Source organism: Juglans microcarpa x Juglans regia, chromosome 2S (assembly GCF_004785595.1).
Source record: "Juglans microcarpa x Juglans regia isolate MS1-56 chromosome 2S, Jm3101_v1.0, whole genome shotgun sequence".
Lineage (NCBI taxonomy): Eukaryota > Viridiplantae > Streptophyta > Magnoliopsida > Fagales > Juglandaceae > Juglans > Juglans microcarpa x Juglans regia.
The window spans coordinates 11,281,138-11,303,661 of NC_054597.1; the positions used below are offsets into that span (position 1 = coordinate 11,281,138).

The 22,524-nt window shown below is 38.9% G+C and overlaps 6 protein-coding genes and 1 long non-coding RNA gene across 7 annotated transcripts in view; 3 read left to right on the plus strand and 4 right to left on the minus strand.

The window, feature by feature from the left end:
- LOC121252485 (1-aminocyclopropane-1-carboxylate oxidase 3-like) overlaps positions 1-5,975 on the minus strand; it is a 26,949-nt gene extending 20,974 nt beyond the window's left edge. The window contains exon 1 of the mRNA XM_041152157.1: positions 5,967-5,975. The gene's annotated coding sequence lies outside the window, so the exon portion shown is untranslated. The remainder of the gene's footprint in view (positions 1-5,966) is intronic.
- Positions 5,871-7,193, plus strand: LOC121253354 (protein FAR1-RELATED SEQUENCE 5-like). Its single transcript, XM_041153379.1, has one exon. It carries the CDS (start codon positions 5,871-5,873, stop codon positions 7,191-7,193), a length of 1,323 nt encoding a protein of 440 aa, XP_041009313.1.
- A 35-nt stretch (positions 7,194-7,228) lies between these two features.
- Positions 7,229-8,235, plus strand: LOC121253355 (protein FAR-RED ELONGATED HYPOCOTYL 3-like). The gene is made up of 3 exons (XM_041153380.1): positions 7,229-7,855; positions 7,937-8,080; positions 8,167-8,235. The coding sequence occupies exons 1-3, from the start codon at positions 7,229-7,231 to the stop codon at positions 8,233-8,235; spliced, it is 840 nt and encodes a 279-aa protein (XP_041009314.1).
- Positions 8,236-8,680: 445 nt separating this feature from the next.
- LOC121253089 lies at positions 8,681-9,345 on the minus strand. The gene is made up of 2 exons (XM_041152982.1): positions 9,178-9,345; positions 8,681-9,075 (listed from the first exon to the last, which is right to left on the minus strand). Exons 1-2 carry the CDS (start codon positions 9,328-9,330, stop codon positions 8,764-8,766), a joined length of 465 nt encoding a protein of 154 aa, XP_041008916.1. The 5' UTR covers positions 9,331-9,345; the 3' UTR covers positions 8,681-8,763.
- Positions 9,346-13,561: 4,216 nt separating this feature from the next.
- Positions 13,562-16,057, minus strand: LOC121252015 (clathrin coat assembly protein AP180-like). The gene has a single exon (XM_041151465.1). It carries the CDS (start codon positions 15,588-15,590, stop codon positions 13,569-13,571), a length of 2,022 nt encoding a protein of 673 aa, XP_041007399.1. The 5' UTR covers positions 15,591-16,057; the 3' UTR covers positions 13,562-13,568.
- Positions 16,058-16,641: 584 nt separating this feature from the next.
- On the minus strand, positions 16,642-19,250 carry LOC121252016 (glucan endo-1,3-beta-glucosidase 12-like). Its single transcript, XM_041151466.1, has 3 exons — positions 19,106-19,250; positions 17,507-18,832; positions 16,642-16,970 (listed from the first exon to the last, which is right to left on the minus strand). Exons 1-3 carry the CDS (start codon positions 19,188-19,190, stop codon positions 16,930-16,932), a joined length of 1,452 nt encoding a protein of 483 aa, XP_041007400.1. The 5' UTR covers positions 19,191-19,250; the 3' UTR covers positions 16,642-16,929.
- Positions 19,193-19,372, plus strand: LOC121252017. Its single transcript, XR_005938167.1, has 2 exons — positions 19,193-19,291; positions 19,331-19,372. It is a non-coding gene; the product is annotated as an uncharacterized LOC121252017 (long non-coding RNA).
- Positions 19,373-22,524: the final 3,152 nt, after the last annotated feature.

Sequence of the window (22,524 nt, forward strand, 5' to 3'; positions counted from 1 at the left end):
CAACTTGTACACACTGCCATATGAGTGGTCATGTAGCAGAAAAATGCTACAAACTTCATGGGTACCCCCCCTGGGCACAAGTTTTTCAGCAAAGGTAAATCATCTACCTCCTTTGCTAACTCTGCTTCTGCTGACCAAGATGAGGACTCGAGTTCCAGAATTGGCTTGACTAAGGAGCAGTATCAACAATTGCTCCATCTACTGCAGCAAAAAGAGACTCCAATGATGCCTTTATCCTCTACCAACCTAGCCAAGACAGCTTCTCATTCTTTTGCAAATGCAGCAAAGGCATCAACAATGTCTGGTATTTCCACACAGCATTATATTTCTCTTCAAAACTCCTTAATATTTGCAGAAACTCCTTGGATAATTGACACAGGTGCTACAGACCATATCACAAATAAAGTTTCTTACTCTGTCAAAATGTCAAATGGTGATGAGGCACCTGTCACACACATAGGCACAGTCAAGCTTGGAAGCCATCTCCTTCTGGAAAATGTCCTATGTGTACCATCTTTTACATTCAACTAGATTTCAGCTAAAAGAATTGCAAACTCACTTGCTTGTTGTCTTGTTTTCTTTTCTGAGTCATGTTTCCTTCAGAACCTTTTGTCTTGGACAACGATTGGGAAGGGTGAAGTGAAGCATGGACTCTACCATCTACAGCAAACTGAAGTGTCTCCAACAGCTCTTGTTGACTATCTTACCAAGTTTTCAGATAAAATTCATTTTGTTTCAGCATCTATGTTTAGCAATCCTTCTCTGACAAATCTTTGGCACTATAGACTTGGCCACACCTCTTTCTCTAGGATATCTCTAATTAAAGATCCTGTTGTAAGTACTGAGATTTCTAATATGAATGAGATTCCTTGTTGCATCTGTCCAATGGCCAAACAACATCGACTCCCTTTTCCCATCAGCACACATACAAGTTCTAGAATTTTTGAAATTATCATGTGTGATATATGGGGACCCTATTCTATTGCTGCCCATGATGGATCCAAGTATTTCCTTACTATTGTTGACCATTTTTCTCGAAGTACTTGGACTTATCTCCTTAAAACAAAATCTCAAACTCAGCCTTGCATAGAGTCCTTTTGCAATCTTGTTGAGACTCAGTTTAATGTTCAAATTAAGACCCTAAGAAGTGACAATGGTGCAGAATTTGATATGAAAGAATTTTTTAACCAAAAAGGCATTTTTCATCAAACAAGTTGCATTGAAACTCCACAACAGAATGCCATTGTAGAACGTAAGCACCAACACCTCTTAAATGTTGCAAGAGCCCTCAGATTTCAAGCTGGCCTTCCTTTGAGATATTGGAATGAATGTGTCTTGACTGCTACATATATTATCAATAGAATACCTTCTCCTTTGCTGCAAAACAAAACCCCTTATGAGTTACTTTTTCAGAGCAAACCTAGCTATACTCATATGAAAGTCTTTGGAAGTTTGTGCTTTGCATCAACAATTTCACATGGCCGCACCAAATTTGATTCAAGAGCCAAAAAATGTGTCTTTCTTCGCTATCCTTTCGGTATAAAGGGCTATAAATTGCTTGACCTCGATGATGAGACTGTTTTTATCTCAAGAAATGTGGTTTTTCATGAAAACATTTTTCCCTTTCTCAAGCCACAAACCTCTAACTCCATCTCAGATTTTTTAACTTCTGATAATTATAGTTCCTTTCCAGATTCACAACTTGTTCATGTTGTTCAACCTGCCATTAACCTCTCATCTCCTTCACAGTCTCCTAACTCTGCTCATTCTGACTTGTCCATTGCTCCTGCTACTACTCCAAGTCCAACTTCTATTCCTGAGCTGCCTTCACCCTTTTTTTTTTTTCTGAATTTGCACCCATCACAGAAGAACTTGCTCCATCTCCTTCTCCCATCCGCAAGTCAACAAGAACTCGAAAGGCACCTCAGTACCTGCAGGATTACCACTGTCAACAGGCTCACTTCACCCCTCCAAGTCAATCCTTGACCAAGCAATTCTCCTCTCTTCCAGTGGCCAGATTTGCTCAAGGGATCCATTTATGTCAAAGGAAGTATGCCCTTGACATTTTATCAGACTCGGGAACTCTTGGATCCAAACCTGCCAAACTTCCTATGGATCAAAACTTAAAGCTCAGCAAGGATTCAAGTTCCCCTCTCCATGATCCAAGCATTTATAGAAGACTTGTTGGAAGGCTTTTGTATTTAACCATCACTAGGCCTGATATCAGCTTTTCAGTCCAAGTTCTAAGTCAGTTCATGTCTCAGCTTACTGATGCTCATCTACATGCTGCACATAAGGTCTTAAAGTATTTAAAGGGCAGTCCAGGTCAGGGACTCTTGCTGTCCAGTTCTTCTTCTCTACAATTACAAGGCTACTGTGACTCAGATTGGGCTTCATGGCCTGATACTCGACGGTCAATTACAGGATTTTGTATTTTTATTGGGAATTCACTTGTTTCTTGGAAGTCTAAAAAGCAATCCATTGTCTCTCGTTCATCAGTAGAGGCTAAGTATCGAGCCATGGCAGCAGCCTGCTGTGAATTTACTTGGATCAAACAACTTCTAGCTGATCTCCACATCTCACATTCAAATGCTGCCATTCTTCACTGTGACAACCAAGGAAGCATTGTGACTGCATATGTTCTTACTCACTCTCAATTGGTTGATATCTTTACAAAGGCACTCTCCTCTATTGTGCTCAATACTCTTTTTTCCAAGATGGGAATAGTCAATCTCTATTCTCCATCTTGCGGGCGGTATTGGAGAATGATGGTGATAATCCCCCTCCTCTCCATGATCACGAGCTGGTGTATACTGATGAAGTTGTTTTACATAAGAGTGCTGCTACAGGCAGGCACGGCGTTGTGCCTGCGCGCGGACGCCACTGACGTGGCATTTTGCCACGTCAGCAATTAATTAAAAAAAAAAAAAAAAAAAAAAAAAACAAAACGCAAAACAGGACAGAAGAAAGCGGAAGAACAGAAACGAAAGGAAGAGAAGCCAATATGCGAAGAGGAAGGCAGAACTGAAAATTTTTCATAGAGAAGCCGAGATTTCGAACAGAACAAGTGGGAGAAACTGAGAAAAAAAATAGAGAAGCCGAGATTTCATTGTCAAAGTAAGAACCCCTTCTTTTGATTTTTTTTCATCTTGCTTCGAATTTTTGTTGCCGAGATTTCATCTTCTTTTGCTGAGATTTCATCTTGCTTTGCTGAGATTTCATCTTGCTTTGCTATCTGTCAGTAGTTGACATTTTTTCTGTGAGTTTTATTTTTTTGAACCCCTGTATTTGGAGAAAATTTCTTCTATGAGTTTTTAAAAAATTTAGCATTGCTCTTTCAGACAAACAGAATAAATGTGCTAAGTCCCATGTTGTAGATAAGTTCATCTCTGCACTTAGAATTTGCTCTCACTGAAATTGGAACCCAATTGGCTTGTTGTCGAGACAAATTGCCCCTGAACCATGAAACACAAGATAACCTTGTTCTTGATATATTATATATGGTCCACACCATCTTTCGAGCCTTGCTGGGGGGCGGCCAGTCTTTTCACTCTGTTTCTCATTTTAGTTGTTTTTCTTTCCAAGATTGAGCTGCAACTTAAGTTAATGACATTTTGAAAGAGTTGACAATTTTTTATAGTTACTATCGCCGTTTAATTGAAGAAAGACTACTAAATTTTAAGTGCCACTTAATAAAAAAATGGCATTTGGTGCAAGTTTTTATATGTAAACAGTTGAATCCAAACTCATTGGCACTTGAAATTTAAGGCCTGAAGATGTGGCGAGGTTGATACCGAAATCAAGGAGTGGGAGTTGGTAAACACAACCTCCTTGTGCAAATTCCCAAACCATCCAAGGCAAAAACCCAACCATTTCAATAACCGGACTGTTATCTAGAGTTACAAACCAAGTTACAAACCAATTAAATTTTCAACAATACAATTTAGCATTGGATTCCTTTATGAGCTAATCTTTATCATCTTTCCTCTTGAAGAAACTTGCAGTGTCTCCTAATTGCTTTTAGCATTGACTTGGGATAAAAAAATAAAACAAGGTAAGAGATTATAGTCTTTCCTTGAGTGATGCAATTATTGTGTCTCCAACTTCAAGTAAGAACCCCTGTATTTTAGCATTGTTTTTAAAGAACTGGAATTTTTTTTTGATAAATAAAGTGCAGTAGAAAAAACGCATCTAGTGTTAATACCCATTGATGGTTTATGTAGAAAAAATTATGTAGAAAAAATCTAAAAAGTCACAGTGAAAGAAAGCCCACTTTTTTAAAGGAATTATTATTGTGTCAACTCTTAAGGAGAGATAACGAGGGTATTAGCCAAAGTACATTATAATGTAAAACATTATATTCTACATAATATTCCATTCATTAAATTTTTACTACATTTGAAGTATTTGACATTTGACATTATCATTGGTTGTTCTTTAATTTTCAAACTTGATAGTACTGATCTCCATAATTGATACAACATTCATAGTGATAGAACTTGTAAAACAGGAACTGAAAGTAAGACCCACTTGGTTTCATTGTTGAGTTAAATGGAGAAAGAAATAGAAGATGCATCCCGCATAACAGCTCTTATCACCAATCCATCAACGCAGGTATTGTAAACCTCTTTTAACAGTTGTCATGTGTTTATTTTATGTGTAGTCATTGTCCACTTGGATTGATTAACATTATGTTGCTATATGTTAGGACATATCAAGACCACTACATCCAAATTACATGCCAAGTTACTACGGTCCAGTGCCTCATGCTTGGTTACCACCTTTTGTGCCTCTTCCAAGTGCCAGTCCATATCCATGGAGCAACCAGGTAATCTTTGGATGGTAAAGTAGTTTATGGGTTTTATGTTATGAACTTTCATATTTGGTCTAATTATTTATTTTTGATTATCTTTGGGAGAACTGCAGCAAGACCCATGGAGCTCTACTGTAGCTGCCACGTCAAGTGCCTCCATACCAATGATGAGACCTTCTCGAACTGCCTACCCATATCTATGGAGCAACCAGGTGATAATGTCTTCGAATATTTATTGTAGTCAGTGTGCTTTAATTTTCTGAACTTGAATATTTCGTCTAATTATTTATCTTTAATTTTTTTATGGAAAACTGCAGCAACACCAATGGAACACTACCTCAGCTACCGCGTCAAGTACTGCTATCTTGAGTAGTACCGCTCCCGCGTCAAGCACTGCTGCCTTGTATAGTTCCTCCATACCAATGATGGGACCTCCTCCAACTGCCTACCCATATCAATGGAGCAACCAGGTGATCATTTTTTAGAGTATTTATTGTAGTTAATGTTAGACTTGAATATTGGTCTAACTATTTATGTTTACATTTTTTTTTAAACTATAGCAACACCCATGGATCTCTACTTCTGCTCCCATGTCTAGCTCCGCAAGTAGTGTCAGCTCTAGTGTAGCTGTCAGTTCTAGTGTACAAACCAGCGTTAGTGTCGCTGCTAGCTCTTGTTCGGCTTTACCAACATTTATTCCTCCAACTTCTACCAACCCATATCCATGTGGCAGTGAGGTGATGTCTTAGATTCTCCACATGCACTGTTTTTTATATTATCCATAACATATTTTTACATATAATACTTTTCTTTTATTTTACAGGAAAATAAAGTGCAGCAAAGTAACTCTGTTGAAGAAATTAGTGAGGCCACATTAGACTCGATAGAAGTTGAAGCGCAATCTACTGCCTCTTTGGGTAATACGATTGATACCAAGGAGGCTGGCACTGATGGGGGTAATATCACTGAGGAGCCAAAACCAGGGATGCACTTTGAGTCGGAGGATGAGTTAATGAATTACTATAAACAATACGGAAAGCAATGTGGTTTTCCGATAATGACACAAAGGAGTAAAAGAGAGAAAGATGGGACTGTGAAATATGTCACTGTGGGATGTGCTCGGGGTGGCAAGGCACGGAATAGGTCGTCAAACGTCTCCAAGCCTCGGCCAACAAGCAAGACAGACTGCAAAGTAAGGATGAATGTCATGTTAAAGGATGGGAAGCTGTGTGTGACATCCGTAGTTAACACACACAATCATGGGCTCAGTCCAAGAAAATCCAGGTTTTTTAGATGCAACAGAGAAGTTAACGAGTCTGTTAGGAGGGTGTTGGATACTAATGATGAGGCTGGCATACGGATGAATAAGAGTTTCCATGCTCTTGTGACTGAAGCGGGTGGGTATGAGAACCTACCATTTGGAGAAAAAGATTGTCGTAACTATATTGACAAGGCACGACACCTGCGTCTTGGTAAAGGTGGTGCTCAAGCGCTGTTTCAGTATTTTAGAAGGATGCAAAACAAGAATGATGGTTTTTTCAGCCTCATGGAATTAGATGATGATGATAGACTGAAAAGTGTGTTTTGGGCGGACGCCCGTAGTAGAGGGGCAGACAACTACTTTGGAGATGTGGTAACATTCGATACCACATACTTGACAAATAGGTATGGAATGCCATTTGCACCTTTTGTGGGTGTAAACCATCATGGACAGTCAATCTTTTTGGGTGCAGGCCTTATTTCAAGTGAGGATACAGAATCGTTTATTTGGTTATTTAAAACTTGGCTTGATTGCATGGATGGAAAAGCGCCGAATGCTATTATTACAGATCAAGATCGCGCAATGAAAAATGCGATCGCCATTGTCTTCCCGAACACGCGGCATAGATATTGCTTGTGGCACATATTGCGAAAGGTCCCTGAGAAACTTGGTTCACATGGTCAATACAAATGTGGCCTGAAAAGTAAATTGCTATCTTGTGTATATGACTCCCTTACAATTGAGGAGTTTGAGAATTCTTGGAAAAGCCTCAATGATACTTTCAACTTGCATGAAAATGCATGGTTGCAAAGCTTATATGCAGAAAAAGAGTTTTGGGTGCCGGTATATTTAAAGAACTCGTTCTGGGCTGGAATGAGTACAACTCAACGCAGTGAGAGCATGAATGCTTTCTTTGATGGCTACGTGCATGCTAGAACAAACCTTAAAGAGTTTGTTGATCAGTTCGACAATGCTCTCAAGAAAAAGTTGAGAACGAAAACCAAGCTGACTTCAATTCATTTAACTTCACCATTCCTTGCATATCACACTTGGCTCTTGAGAAGAAGTTTCAAGATGTATACACAAATGCAAAATTTAAGGAGGTTCAACAAGAGATAATGGGAATGATATATTGTCATTGTCGTTTCGAGAAAATGGAGGGAGTAATCGCAATTTACTCGGTCGATGATCAAGTAAAGGCTGAAGATTTCATCAAGGAGGTTACGTATACTCTTTACTTTAATGAGGCTGAGTGTGAGGCGAAGTGTGTTTGTGGGTTGTTTGAGATGCGAGGGATAATATGTAGACATATTCTTGCAATCTTTTCAGCTAAGAAAGTCCGTGAGTTGCCAGAGAAGTACATATTAGACCGGTGGCGGAAAGACATAAAACGGGCTTATACTATTCTTCCGACCAGTTATGACGCTGTTGATCAGAGACCTGAAACTGTTAGGTATAAACGTATTTTGAGAACTTTCAATGAGGTAATAACAAATGCAGTTTCGTGCGATGGGCATACTGAGGAAATGATTTCAAACTTGTATGCGATGAATGAGGTTTGGCGCACATCGAAGCCCTCCAACACGGTATCCAATGTTGGAGGAAGTACCGTGAATGCATTCACAGAAGGAAGTTCCAAGAAGGTGCTAAGTCCCCATGTTGTCAGAGGCAAGGGAAGACCCCCGTGTAAGAGGAGGATGTCCACGATGGAGGAAAGAGTGAAGAAAATTAAAACTAAGACTGCAAATAAGAGAAAAGATAAAGGAAAAAGTTGCACTGTGGTAGGAGCATATTTATTGTAAATTATTACCTAATGTTACTTCTACTTACTTCTGAACTCTAATTATTTTTTATGTTGTCAGAGGCGTAGATTGGACACCGAACCATTGGAAAGCACTGAAAACCAACTCGGCCTATCGGAAATGAGGATGCAAGAAAATGTACAAACTCCCATAATAGTCAATGAAGAAAGTGGACAACATCCAGTGATGGGGACACAAGAAAGTGTACACTTTCTTCTTGAGGTCATTTTTTTGTATAGTTAGTGGTTTTTATTATGTGGGTCTTACTTTGTCTGCTATTATGTTCACAGATACAACTAGGAATGGATGGAACGCAGCCGGAGACGGAATTTGGAACGCAACCCAGCAGTTTCTTGTAGCAAGATTTTAGAGATCCATTATGTTTACTAAGCTTGAGTGTTGATGGAATTTGGGTTGTTTGTGGGTTTGTTGGAATTTGTGTGTGTTAGGGGTGATTTTGTAGGAATTTGCGTGTTGGTGTTGGTATATTGGAGTATGTGATGTATTAGTGGTGAAAGTGTACGTTTTGTATATGTGGCATAGTATTTGAGGCCACGCTTTGCACATTTTGTATCCAAGTACGCTATATATGTAAATTTGAGTTTCTATCCAAGTACTCAATTTATGTGGTTTTGATTGAATGTGAATGTTTGATTGGTTATGGGTTGAGCTTATACTGTGTTTGATATTGCTTCTTATGTCCACATGGAAAAAAGTAACTCAATAAACCTGTAGTTTAGTCCTGTCAAATATTTTATATATATTCATTATAAAATAAAGTCTTAGGAATGAAGATTTTATACAAATCAGAATAACGTCTCAAATACATAATTTGAAAGTCTCGACTTACAAACGCTAAGTTTCTATAAAATACAAATACAAACTCGTCAACGCAGTGACAGTATCAAATATAAGTAAATAACTATGGCTATTAGCCAAAGTACAAGAAATAGTTTGCGTGCATGTAGCATGTCGGCTTCTTGACTGCGAAACTGGGCGTGATCATTATGGAGTGCCAACTCCCTCTTCTCGAACTCTGCTTCTCTTTTTTTAAGTTCTTCATCTTGCCTTAATACTTCTGCTTCTCTCTTTTTAAGTTCTTCCTCTTTCTTTAATACTTCTGCTTCTCTCTTTACAAGAGCTTGCTCTTTGTATTCACTACTATCAGACCACTTGAAAAAGTTGCACTGTGGTAACCCCTGATTATAAATAAATAATCAAGGCAACTTGAGGTCAAAATTTTTGTCATTATTACAGTAATATGAAAACATAAACTTGCAACTACTATTAATTGCGACTACCTCTTTGTTGTAGAGTGGACACCCAAAGAAAGGTCGCCCCGGATTTTTTTGAGTATTTGATATTCTAAGTACAGCTTCATTCCCACAGCTGCACATTGGGACGTTTCTCGATGTACGATTAAGCAACGATGTTGAAGCAACTGATGACGACATTCTAAATCTGAAAGAGATGTGAGACATAACGTCAGTTATCAGCATATTCACTCTGCACTAAATTTCTATAAACCTTGACCATTTTCTAGAGGTTACCCACTTTTGAGACTTCATATGTGTTTTACATGAAAATATACTATTATGTAGCATTATACTGATATGAATCAGTTGTTGGATTTTGAACATGTTCTCTTAACTCATATGATAACATGAACACCACATCAACTTAACTAGGCCTTGGAGACTTAGCCCCATGTTTAACTAAGAGGTGTTTCTAGTGCTATCTTTTTAAAAAAAAAAAATCAGAGAGACAAGAATCTTTCACACCTCAACTGCCAAAATGAATTGCCAAGCCTTCATACCTCAAGATCAACAAATGACGTTTTCCAGGAAAGCAAGAAGAGAAAAGTACTGGAGCTGTCAACAGGCAGTGAGGATGAAGAGGAAAAACAAGAGGAAGGCATTCATGTTAGAGCAAAAAGAGGCCAAGCTACTGATAGTCACAGTTGACAGCTCAAGAGTATATTTGTATGTTATTCATCGAATGTATTTGCAAAATCCATGAGAAGTTGAAATGCAATACCATTTATTTGGATCAGGTGAGAAGGCAAAAAATCAATTACAAGTTGAGATGCTTGCAAGACCTAGTTCCTGGATGCCGCAAGGTAGATTCTTTTTGTTATTTTTATGTGTATATGTGAGTTCACGCTTGCATTAATTGTTTGTGTGCTTAAGTGTATATGTTCTGTAATATGACCCTGAAATTCACAGACAATGGGAATGGCAGCGATGTTGGATGAAATTATCAATTATGTCCATTCACTGAAGAATCAGGTTGAGGTAAGTTGGAAATTAATAAACAAACCAAGGTGTAAACACGATGATGCTGTCATATTGAAATCTAAAGCACTAGCAATTAAAAGATTCTTGTTTCTTTGATTTTTTTTTTTTAAGATAGCATTAAGTATGTGAGAGAGTAGGATTGTTTTCTTTGCATTAAGTTTGAATTAACTCAGTAGGGGTATTCTTGTAGATATCTTAGTATAGTTCTTTGGAAGCTATCATATAGTGTTGGGCAGAGTTTTAAGTTCAAAGTTACAATGGAGACTTTGATATCCATGGTTTTAACTTGGGCAGGTAGAACTAATTCTATTTCATGTAGCATTAAAATCAATTATAATAACATGATCGATGTTGATTTGATGGATGGAAATTAATGTTAATGAATACGAGGGGATTATATATCTGCTGCTTGGATTAGTGTTGACTTGATCTTAACTCTCAATGAATGTTGGGAAACTATATATGCAAGAAATGAGCTGTGTTATTTATAAGATCATGTCAATCGAATTTGTGCTGGCCAGGAATGCATGCATGCTAATAATTCCTTTATATATTCATCATCGATCATGGCATGATGATCATGATCAAGGAATGCGTTTCGTATAAAATAATCTCCTTACATCAAAAGCATGATCAATTCTTCATGTGGAAGGGTAGATTGTGGAAGAAGCAACCCATATTTTTAATAATTCATGCAAAGTGAAGATGTGCATACCGAGTATGTGTGATTCCAGGGCATTTATTAAATAAAAAAGGAAGATATATCTCATATTAGGGCTTTGGAGATACTCAATTCAATTCTTTGTATTTGGTCTTTCTATTAGTATTTCCATTATATATGAAAAAGAAGAATGAAATGGATAGTCAAGGAAAATACAGGGTGATGGTTGATGGAATGCCCATCCTACTTTTGTTACTACATGATGTACATATACATTGACAAGTAATTTTTCTTTCTGTTTCCTATAATATGATGTTCATGCCTGTATGTAAGACGTGGAATGCAAACTAATTAATGGAACCAACCATTTAGGAAACCCAATCTCCCTTGAATCAAACTAATCAGGAACCCACTTCAATCCAAAATAAATAGCTATTCATACCAATCTACGCCTGCCTTGTTGCTAGCAGAAGTACAGGCTCAATAATCTCCTTATATCCAAAATAAATAGCTAACAGCAAAACAACAATTACAACTTCTACTATAAAAACACATACAATCTACTATAAAATACATACAATGATTCAGGGCTAACAGCGAAACAACAATTAGAACTTATAAAGCACCACGAAATCATAAGGAGAAACGAAAGTAACCTCGGATGGAGCCGTTTGGTGGATCGCTAGAGCGCGAATCTTCCTCGGCGTCGCACAGGTGCGTTAGGGTTAGGTTTATCTTTGGGAGCGAGATCGGGCAGGGACTCGTTAGGGGAAGAAAGGGGAAACGAAGAATAAGAAAGGGGAAGAAAATTTGAGAAACGAAGAGGAGATTCGATGAGTATGGGAAACGAAAGGAAGAGGGATTCGAAATCGCCCTGGGAGAGCAAAGAGTTCGTGGGAGGGAGGGAGAGAGACGGATCGTAGAAGAAATCCAAAACGCCGCGTTTTGGTTCACGCAGGCAGCCATAAGAGTGGAAACAAAACACACCGTTTTGTTTCCACGTAGGATGTCGTCCGCGGGGAGGCCTAACTCGTGCCTGCGTTTAGACATTTTCTTTACATAATGGTCCTCAATTCAGCTCACATGAGAAAGGCTAGCTGAAGAGCTTTTATGTAATTATGTAGTTAGTTATTTGTTTTTTGTTCTTGGCTGAGGTGTATAGTTTTTAGTGGCTTAGTTAGTTATTTGCAGAGTGTAAATATTCCTTCCAGAACATGAAAGAAGCATTGTACAGAGCACTACATATATCACCTTTTCTGTAAACGTTTTGATATCGATTTCAATGAAGAATATACCAAGTTCTTCTTCATTCTGACATTTTCTTCTTTCTGACATTTTCTTCTTTCCCTGCTTATTTTACCGTTTCTTACATGACGTGCGAAGGCCAGTTGGCCTTTCGATTTTTTTTTTTTCCTCACATTTCTCCCCTGCCCCGTGTTGGTCTCTTCACCGAAAGCAAAGTAACCCAGAGCTCCAAATGATCCATACAACAGAGAAATGAAAGCCATACACAACCCCAAGACCTTCCCAAACTTCTCCTTTTCTTTAGCCTCCGACTCCAACGGCAAGATCATTTCAATCCCTTCATACGTGTAAACAGCCACACCCAGACCATAAAAGAAAACGGAAAGGCCCCCAAAAGCCTGCAAAGCGGGTCTTTGCTGAAGAAAAATCATCACGTCCTCCACCATCACCACGCCCATAGCACCCAAATTGACCACATCGGCGAAAATACTGAAGGGAGCCAAAAGGGTCAGGGTGAAAAAAATCACATTTTTTTGACATTGATAACAAGAGGTGGCTGAATACACAGAGAGTCAGTTTTTCAAAAGTTCTCTTGGTTTTGACATGGTATCAAGAGCAGGTTCCTAAGGTTCTTCTCTCGCTTGATTTTTTCTTTTTCTCTCAGTTTCATGTTTCGGCATGTTCTGTGCTGTTCTCGGTGAACCCGACGTGAAAGCTTCCTTGTTTTCGGTCTTCTCTTTCTGGGTTGGTGTTGTCGGCACCTCCTATTTCTGGTTTGAGCAGTTTCGGCACTCTCTGTCTCGGGTTTGGGCAGTTTCGGCACATTGTATTTCTGGTTTGATCATCTTCGGCACCTTCTATCTCAGAGAAGTGGTGTTCCACTCTGTTGGTGGTTCTCAAAAAATTTTTTTTTTTTTTTTTTTGGAAAAACCGACTCTGTGTATTCAGCCACCTTTGAAGGGATAACACGGGGCAGGGGATGTGAGGGAGAGAAAAACAAGGAAAAAAAATAATAAAATGGAAAGGCCAACCGGCCTTACCACGCCAGACGGAAAAAAGCAAACGGAATTTAGCATTTTTCTCGAAAATAAATCTTTATAACTTCTTTATACTTCACATTCTATATTGTTTTTAATTTTTATTATTTTTTTATCAAATATTTATTATATTAATAATGAATAAAAAATTTGAAATAATTTAAAAAGAATAAACTCAAAAAAATTTTAAAATAAATATTAAAAAATTAAAAATTTTAAAAAAATATAAAGCGTAAGTGTGGCGGAAGAATTGTAACAAAACTCTTTCCTCAAATTATAGAAACTTTTTGGGCAGAAAGAGACATGGTAGTAGTTTTCAGGCTGCAAAAACGTACACAAATTCGCTAATGCAAAACAGGTAGCATCCTAAAGAAGATTCATTACTATATATAATTCACGTACGTACAATCACATACAAATTTACAAACTTCCGGAACTTCTATTTCACAAAATCAACTCATGCGCTTCGCAATGATCTTGTTTTGGTGCTCCAGCCACATCCGTTGCTCGTGCAGCAGACTTTCTTCATTCATTAAACCATTAGGTATATGCTGACTGGCGCCCATCGCAACAGGGCAGTACGACTCAAAAGGGTCACTTTTGTTTGGATCTGCTGCTAACATCTGGACGTAATTATTTGCGCTAACAGTCGGTGCCTCCGTCGACGTCTCAGTAGAATTCAGTACACGAAATGTCGGAGCCACCGTCGTCGTCTCCTCAAAATCCGTAGCACAAAATGTTGGTGCTGTCTCTGTTTCTATTTGTACGCAAAAAGTTGGTCCTGCTGCATGAAACGTGGGAGTAACAGAGAACGTATTGTCCGCCAAAAAAACTGCCGGTTCATTGGTAGCCGATGCAGGGGCAGTGGCTAAAATTGCAGGAACTTCTACTTCGTCTTGTAGAAATGGATTGTATTGGTGTTGAGGATGTGAAGCTTGACTGAACACGTCCTTCACAACAGAGGGTTCAAAGCCATTGGCTAAGTTTGTAGAAGGTTGCTCGTGTTGGGTTGCTGACTCAAACAAAACGAGCTCCCAACCTTTACTCGGCCGGTCCCGTTCTAAATCTGATGCCTCTGAGGTTTCATGTCCTAGTTGTTGTTGTTGTTCTAGCCTCTCTTCATGTTTTAGCCAGTCATTATCCAAAGACACGAGGTCAAAACATGAATACGATCCTTGTTCAAGGGATAACGAATAGTTTGAGCCGTAATCTCGATCACCAGACCTAAAGAAATCCTCTAGACGAGGAGACTGTTTCTCTAGTTGCTCTTGCTCCTCCGAGTAACACTCTTGCTCAGCGGACGTAAAAAGGCTTTTCCCGGGCTCTGTAAGACTCATAAGGTCCTCCAAGGATGTGCAACGTGAACTAAATCCTGACCGGCGCCTTGCTCTCCGTGATGAAACCCTAATTGATTCTTCTGATTGATCATTGCGAGCCAATTTCTCATCACCACTCGAAGCAGGGTCGTCCTTGGTAGATGGCGCAGAAAGCTGCAATGGGGATCGACCATTAGGACTAGGGAATGATGCTTGATCTTTCAAGAATTCCTGTAATGTTTCAATAAGCTCGTCAGATATCTTTTGCACGCTTGGGTACTCGGAGGTCCTCCCTACCCCAATTCCCTTGCACAAATCATAGAAACTAGAAAGCTCCTCCAGTTGTTTTGTGGATTTAACACAAGCTTGAAAGGATTTGACGCAGGAATGATATTGCAGATGAAAGAAGCTGTCTAAAAGAAGCGCAAGCCCATCAGAAATGTCACGGTAGAGATCATAACTCTCTAGGACAATTGCGTAGAGGGAATTCAGAACCAGGCGATTGCTCTTGGCTGCACCAGTAGGTCTTGTGCCTATGGCTCTATCGAGCAAACGCTGCCAGTATGGGATTTTATCAAGCAGCATTGCCGGTTTCATGTCGCTCACCGGCGAGGCCGTGAGTCGGCTGCTCTGGTGGGTACTGCTTTCCGTTGACCTGTACGTAAAACGTCGTTGAAGCTTCCCGGTGAGGAAGCAATCTAAGCGCTCATCGAGGTACAGAGCAAATGTTCTGACAAAGGCAGTGTAATCCCATGGGCTAGAATTAGAGTCATCCCGGAAGCTAGAAAGGTTAAGAATTTTTGCACCACGTTTCATTGCATGGAGGACTTCCCTAGGGAAATACGGATCACCGTCTTGGAAAGTTCGAAGGACGAGCATGAGGGACTTGAGAGCGACGATCCAATTGCGAGTCCTACCAATGCGTTTGGAAAGGGCTTGGGCACAAGTCGCAGCGTAGACTTTGTTGGAGGAAACGAGTTGGAGGATGTCATTCACGTAGCGCTCGTCAATGGGGATTTCGTCATGGGTTGTGGCCCTCAAGATCAAGACCTCGAGTTTTGTAGCGTTGGTGCTGGAAACCTTGGCCAGGCTAATGCTGGTTTGGTCTTTCACTGCCCCAATTGCCTTTCTAATCTTCTTAGGCATCGTTGCCGCCATGTTGTACGTTGATCTTGTCCCAGTACCGGTACTACACCAGATCAAGCGCAGTACGTATAATTCTCTCCCTAGCTATTTTATTTGCATGGCTTGATCACCTTTGTATATAGCCTTTGTTTAGATTCTTACAATGAGAGCTTTTATTGTTGCATGCATTCCACATGATTTCTTCCCTGGCCGATCGAGGAAAGTTGTAGACGGGTTGGAGTTGTTTGTACAAGAAGCTAGCTAGCTAGGAAGGTTCACACGTGTTTGGATGGAGAAGAAAAGGTTATTTACCAGGAAAGTTTTGATCCCTTTAGGAGATTCTCTTTTTGTCAATGATGTTTAATTTCTGTTTATTTTGGGTGGTGGAGAGCCATGGAAGGCTGTAAAATCTGTTACCCAAGCGATCGTTACAAAAAACTCTGCACATTTTGTGGATGAAATAAACCATTAAAGTTTTAATTTTCATGCATGTGAGCGCATATGAATTTCATTATATATATATATATATATATATATATATTTTGAATGGATGAGGGGTTTCGAACTACAAACATCCGTTTTGGAGGATCCATAATGTAGAAAATGAAGTCAGGACAAAATATGCAGTACTGGAAGCAATAATGCAGCATGTGACCGAGTCTACAGCAGAGGCCCAAAACAAGGAGACAGGAAGAATCTGTACTCTGCAGCTGATCAGTCATGAGACTTGTTGTAGTATGTAGATAGAGATGAGGTGCATGGTACATCACGAATGTACACTTGATCTCATGTGGCTAAATTTGTTTTCCCACTTCGCACTTCCTACCATTGAAATTTCTTGGGAGGGTTTGGGAGTTTGGACAAAGTTGGTCTGTCTTCGTGAGATTCCGCTAAATAAAAATAATTATTCCTTATTTTTTATGTGAAGTTGTATAACTCTCGTTACAATGAAATCAAATGAAATGAAAGTAGAATGGAGAGGGAAAGATCATTTCTTGAAAACAGGAAGGGTAAGAAACCCAACATGTTTTTAAAGCGATAATCTAAGGTAAGTGACAGCCTCAAAATGCCATGACAAGGTGACTTGCAACATCCAAACCAACTATAGAGATTGATGGAGGAAATTAATTACAGACGAAACAGTCCCAGCTCAGTGTCTATTGACACCAACGTACGATTCCTACCGACATTTAGTACAAAAAGAGTTCAGAAAACCCAAAATTATTACTACCGATTGAACAACTACAATAAATAATAATAATGCTATTGTAACCTCTCTCTCTCTCTCTCTCTCTCTCTCTCTCTCGACAACTCTTTTACATGGCAACATCTTGAGTCAACCATTCTCAGTTCCCCATTGCATGCTCTCTCTTCAGTATCCAGTCCCAGTAGGATACTCGCACTTCCCAAACTCTGCAAAAAAACACACACAAACACCCTTTTTTTTAAGCCAAATGCATAAGGAAGTAAAAGCAGCAAAAGCTATCCCACCAGGATTGTTAAGTCTTATTTTCAGCAACCCAATGACAAAACAAAACCCTTACTTCATTGTTCGGAATTTTGACTTTTCTTCTAAGGAACAAAGAACTCCTCAAGGCTGTTACCACTGTGACGCGGTCCTACTTATCAAGAACAGTAGCTACATCCACGGAGTCTTATCCAATATTCTCACGCCACGTCATCAATAAAAAATATTCACCGACAGACATGACGTGCTAACCTTTCTACTGTTCCTTCCAGCCTTCAAAGACTTGCCTGTTTCTTGACGTAGCTTCCACCACTGCTGGACCCATTTCAATCCGGCTCATGGTAGCAAACACGTATAGCATTTTGCTAAACCGTGGACAAATCTAATCTTAAAGTACGCAGGTGTATAATTTCACAAATTAAGGAAAAATGAAATTGAAATGATTTGCAAGGGAGAGAGAGGGGGGGGATAGAATACGCACTAGGTTGTTGCGTGACCACGTACGCCGCGCCACCAAAGTAACAACTACCTCCCGCACGACCCTTCTTCTGGTAATAGCTGTTGAAGGCGAACGAAGCGTGGGCGTGGAGTGTGTTGGGATCGTAACACGAGGCACCCGGTTGGATCGGACGGCAGTCCGCCCCTCCTTCGCCACATGCGAAGTCTAGAGCCGCCTGCAGCTTCTCCTTCCCCATCTCACCATTCGCCACGCACCACCTGTTCCCTGAAGAGCTCGTCGAAACTCCCCCTCCACCACCGCTGACCGGGGTCGTCACCCGTTGATTACCTGTGGCCGGTGGCCTGTTATCGTGGTAATCCTTCAAGCCCTCCACTGTAAACGGTATGTCGTAAACTTTCTGCTCGTTCGGGTAGAATAGCCCGTAGTTTCGCTCCGACGTGGGACCGTTTTTCTTGTTCTCGTTGAAGAGAGCGAAGAGATAGACGGTCAGATCCGCTTTGGGTCTCAAAGGGGTCCCGCCGCCTGTCAAGATCCTACGCACCAGATTTCCGTTGTACGCCGCCGCGTTCTGTATCGATGCACCTACCTCATTTTCGTCCCCCTCAGAAGGCCAACCAGTTTCCGTTACAACCATTTTGATGTCGTCGTATTTCAATGCGGATAAGGCGGCAAAAACGGCGTCAACCTGAGCGTCAAATAAGCTGAAGTACCGTAACCCGTTGCCGGAGTCCACCACACCCGGGTTTTCACGGAACAGAGCGTAGTCCAGCGAGATTACGTCAGAGTTTGACTCGTAGGCGAAGAAAGGGTACGCATTGACCATAAGGAACGAACCAGTTTGGCGGAGGAAGTCCAACATGGGTCTGAAAATGGGTTCAACTAGTTCGGGCCTGAACGACCCGGCCGAAGATGGGTAAGAGTTTTGGAGGGCGCTGAGGGCAATGGGGGAAGAGACTTTTATGGCGTTGTTAAGGTTGTACTTGACAAGAGCGTCGTGGATGTTTTTCATCGCGGGTACGAGGAACCGGGTCGTGTTGCGTTTGTCCGCGAAGACTTCGTTTCCCACGGCAATGGCTTCGATCTCGGTGGCGGGGTAGTAGGCCGCAATGTTACTCTGTACCCAAGTGGAGGCGAAGGACTTGCTTCTGGCAGCGGCGAAGAGAAGCTCATTGGGAAGGTCCACCGTGACCCTGATTCCGGATCCGGACAAGGCTTTGAGGACTGCCGGGTCGGTGTCGAAGACCTTGACACGCCCTAGGCCATGAGATTTGAGAAGCTCCACAACCTTTGCTGCCGAGGGAAGGTTGTTAGCGATACGGCCGTAGTTCACTCCGATGGAACCGGCATCTGCAAAATGTAGAACATGTGCGCATCAAGAAAACCAAACACAACATGGAATAGTATCAAAGGTGAAGAATGTACGACAATGCGACGTATTTGTTGGCTTCAACGTAAAACGAAAGAAGTGAGAGGGAAAAACAAGGAAGAGATGTAAAAATGCATGACAAGCCATCTGCTTGACAAGCACTCTCCCTTTCTTTTTTTCTCTCCTAAAAAAATCCCACCGTTGAAGAAACAGAAACGAAACGGAAAATGAGAAAGTAAACAGTAGTTTCCTACCAGAAACATGGAAGATATAAAGGACAAAGAGAAAGGAAGACCAGGTAAGGCGCGCCATGCTCTGGTTCGTAGCGAAACAGAGCATGAGAGACAGAGAAGTTTGGCTGTGTTGGGGTGTGCACTCTGCAGCGAAGCCGGTGAGAGCTAGTAGGAGTGGGTGGCAGAGTGAGAGGTGATTGGAGGAAGGTAAGGAGAGAGAGAGTATTAGAGACTAGAGAGATCGAGGGAGTCATGGGTGGGGCCCATTGTGTCAGCCAAAGTGACAAAGAACAAAAAGGCTGACACAGTCCCGAGCTACTACTATTCATTCTAAATTACATGGGTCTCCGTTAAATAGAAGTGCAGCTTACCGAATGCAAGTTCTTTATCGTTTAATTTAGGCTCAAATTAATACGACTTCTTTTATTTTTGGGACGTTGCTGCGGTGTCCCTGCATCTGCCTTCAGACGTTGCCACGTGGTATTTTATAAGAGAAATAATATTTAAATAGAAAATGCTTGGTGACTGATAATGGGTCTCAATTATATTTTTTTAATTAATAATTAAATAATTATTTTTTTAATAATGTTGTAAAAAAATTTTAAATGTTTAAAAGGATTAAGAAATGCCAAAAAAAAAAAAAAAAAAAAAAGGCCAAATGACTTTCTTGGTGAAGTTTCTCGTTCTGCACACACGGTGGGTGTAACATTGTCCTATCTAAATATCATATTTTCAGCTAAAAGAAAATTAAAGAGCCGGGGAATAGGGTCTTAAATGTATAAGGTTACTCGACTCAACTCGAATTGTACTCAAATTGAATATTAAGACTGCATCTTAATATTAAGTTAAATTGAGATGAATTAAATTCTTTAATAATAATAATAAGTTGAGATAATAAAATAAATTTTATAGATCTAACTTAAAATGAGTTTAGATTTATTTAAATATTAATATGAGTTTAGATTTATTTATGAGAAGTTGAAAAATATATGATTTCTACAAATGATTGGAAAATTGTTGTAATAATTGAATAATTAATTTATTAAATCTTTTACTAATAAATAACATAAATTCCCTCAATGCGTATAAAAAATAATTTTTCACTACTTTTTGCATGCAAATTTTTTCTTAATCAAATTCTATTAAAAAATAAAATAAAATAATTATTAACAAAAATACAACAGTATTATGCTCACATTTTATTCCATTATTTGTGTACATATTATTTAATAAGTAGTACAAAAGTTTTTGTGTGGTAGAAAAAAAAAAAAAAACTCACCCACATGTCGTTACAAAGGTTTGGGAAAGAAGGAAATACTACGTGGAATCACGGGAGAGAGAGACACAGAGAGAGTAAAAAATTTATTTTTGTGTAAGCTAGTTGTTCCATCATGGAACAATATAAATCTAGACAGAGCTATGTTTAGTTGATGCATTTTTGCGTGTTTGGATGCTCGAGTAGCCCTAAATCCGAGCCAACTGTAATGATTTGAGTGCATTCAAGGCTCCAAACAGGGCCTAAATGAGCTGTTCACAAATAAAGAATTAGGTTTGATTATTAAACGATATAAACTCGTATTAAACTCGACCGACTCGATTAATGTTCGTGAACAAACTTGTATGAAATTCGACTTGACTCATATATATTATTATATATTGTATTATAGACGAATTATAATTTTATGTATGAATTTGAGCTTATTTGGTTACACATATGAGATGAGATAAGAAATCTGTTAATGGAAGTGAGAAAGTTTGTGAATAATAGTGAAATTGTTTAAGTTAAGATATTTTATGAGATTTTCAAAAAAAAAATAAGTTGAATAAAAATATTATAAAGTTAAAATATTGTTAGAATTTATAATTTTTTAATATAATTTTTGTTTTGAGATATGAAAAAGTTGAATTATTTTTTGTATTTTGTTTGAAAGTGTGGGAAAGTTGTAATGATTAGATGAAAATTTTAAAAATTTGAAATTGAAAAGTATTTGTATTTGAATGGTATTTAGATGTTGAGATGAAATTAAATGTGATAAAATGGGTTGAAACCATCTGCAAAACCATACAAGGCCTTATAGTCTTATAGACTATAGTCTACATATACTAATACTATATATAAAATATATCGTAGATATATAGAACTTGAAGTTATCACAAATATATAATATATAATTATATTATTAATATATGATGAACACAATATTAGCTATAATATATCTTATCAACTATTCAAATTTCATATAAAAATTTATGCTTTGAGCTTATATATAGATAGTGTAACAGACTCGCAATTGTCAGTAGACTGTAGTAGTATAATAGTATTACCAATAGACTATAGTTAGAGAAATGATTTGTACAAGTCCCAAATAGACAAGCCTCATACAAGCCTTTGTAAAAAAGTTGACCCCACGTTAAAAAAGTGTAAAAAAAAAAACTATTATTTATTAGTAGGACCCATTATTTTACAAAAGACTTGTATGAGACTTGTCTATTTGGAACTAGTATCTAGCATTACTCAGTTAGTTATACCTTATCACTTATGATTCTATTTCTATCATTCAAGGAAGTACTATTACAGTATTGCTAGTTATTAATCTTGTAACTTTATATAAGTAATATACTTATTACTTTGTACTAATTTATGTTATTAGTATTGTAGTATTAGATGGTGGTGTATTCGTGTTTTATTAATAAATATATAGTATTGTTAGTATTATAATTTATAGTCTAACACAAATATATAACATTACAAATTTACAAATTACACCATATGGTACTTCATACATATATATATATATATGTTATTATAATTTATGTAACATGTTAATATATCGTGTAAGTATGTAACGCGTAACGTGTTAGGAACTTAGGCCTCATGTACATGTTGTCGTTTTGGGAACTTGGGACTTGGGAGAAATATGCTATCCCTTGGATCTGTAAAATGTTCATATCAATCATTTTTTTTCATTGTCCATTTTGAAGGAAAGCCTAGGCTTACACTATGCTATCCTCATTTCTCTCTCTCAGCCTTGAAGTTGTTTCACTCTCAGAGTCTCAGTCCATTTCTAAACCCTAGTTGTACGCATTTGTAATTCTTGAAGCCTTGATTCTTGAAGGCTTGTAGTCGTTGGCCCGTTAAAACTTGAGAGACTGAGAGTGAGTCTCGAGAGATTGATATCGGTTGCGAGAAACCCGAGCAAATGCAGTCGGCAACTGTATTTTCGAGGAGTCGTGATTGCAATATCGGTCTCAAAGATGGTAGTTGGGCCTTGGAATATGGGTCATTAAATACTAGCATTTATGAGTCCTAACCAACTAAATCCCTGATTCTTTGGCTTCTGGTGCTCTCGTTCGTCAAATCGTTTATCTCTCAGTTGATTAGCAGCTGGATTTTCCGGTTTCTAACCATTTTATTGGGAATTTGGTACCAGTCATCATCC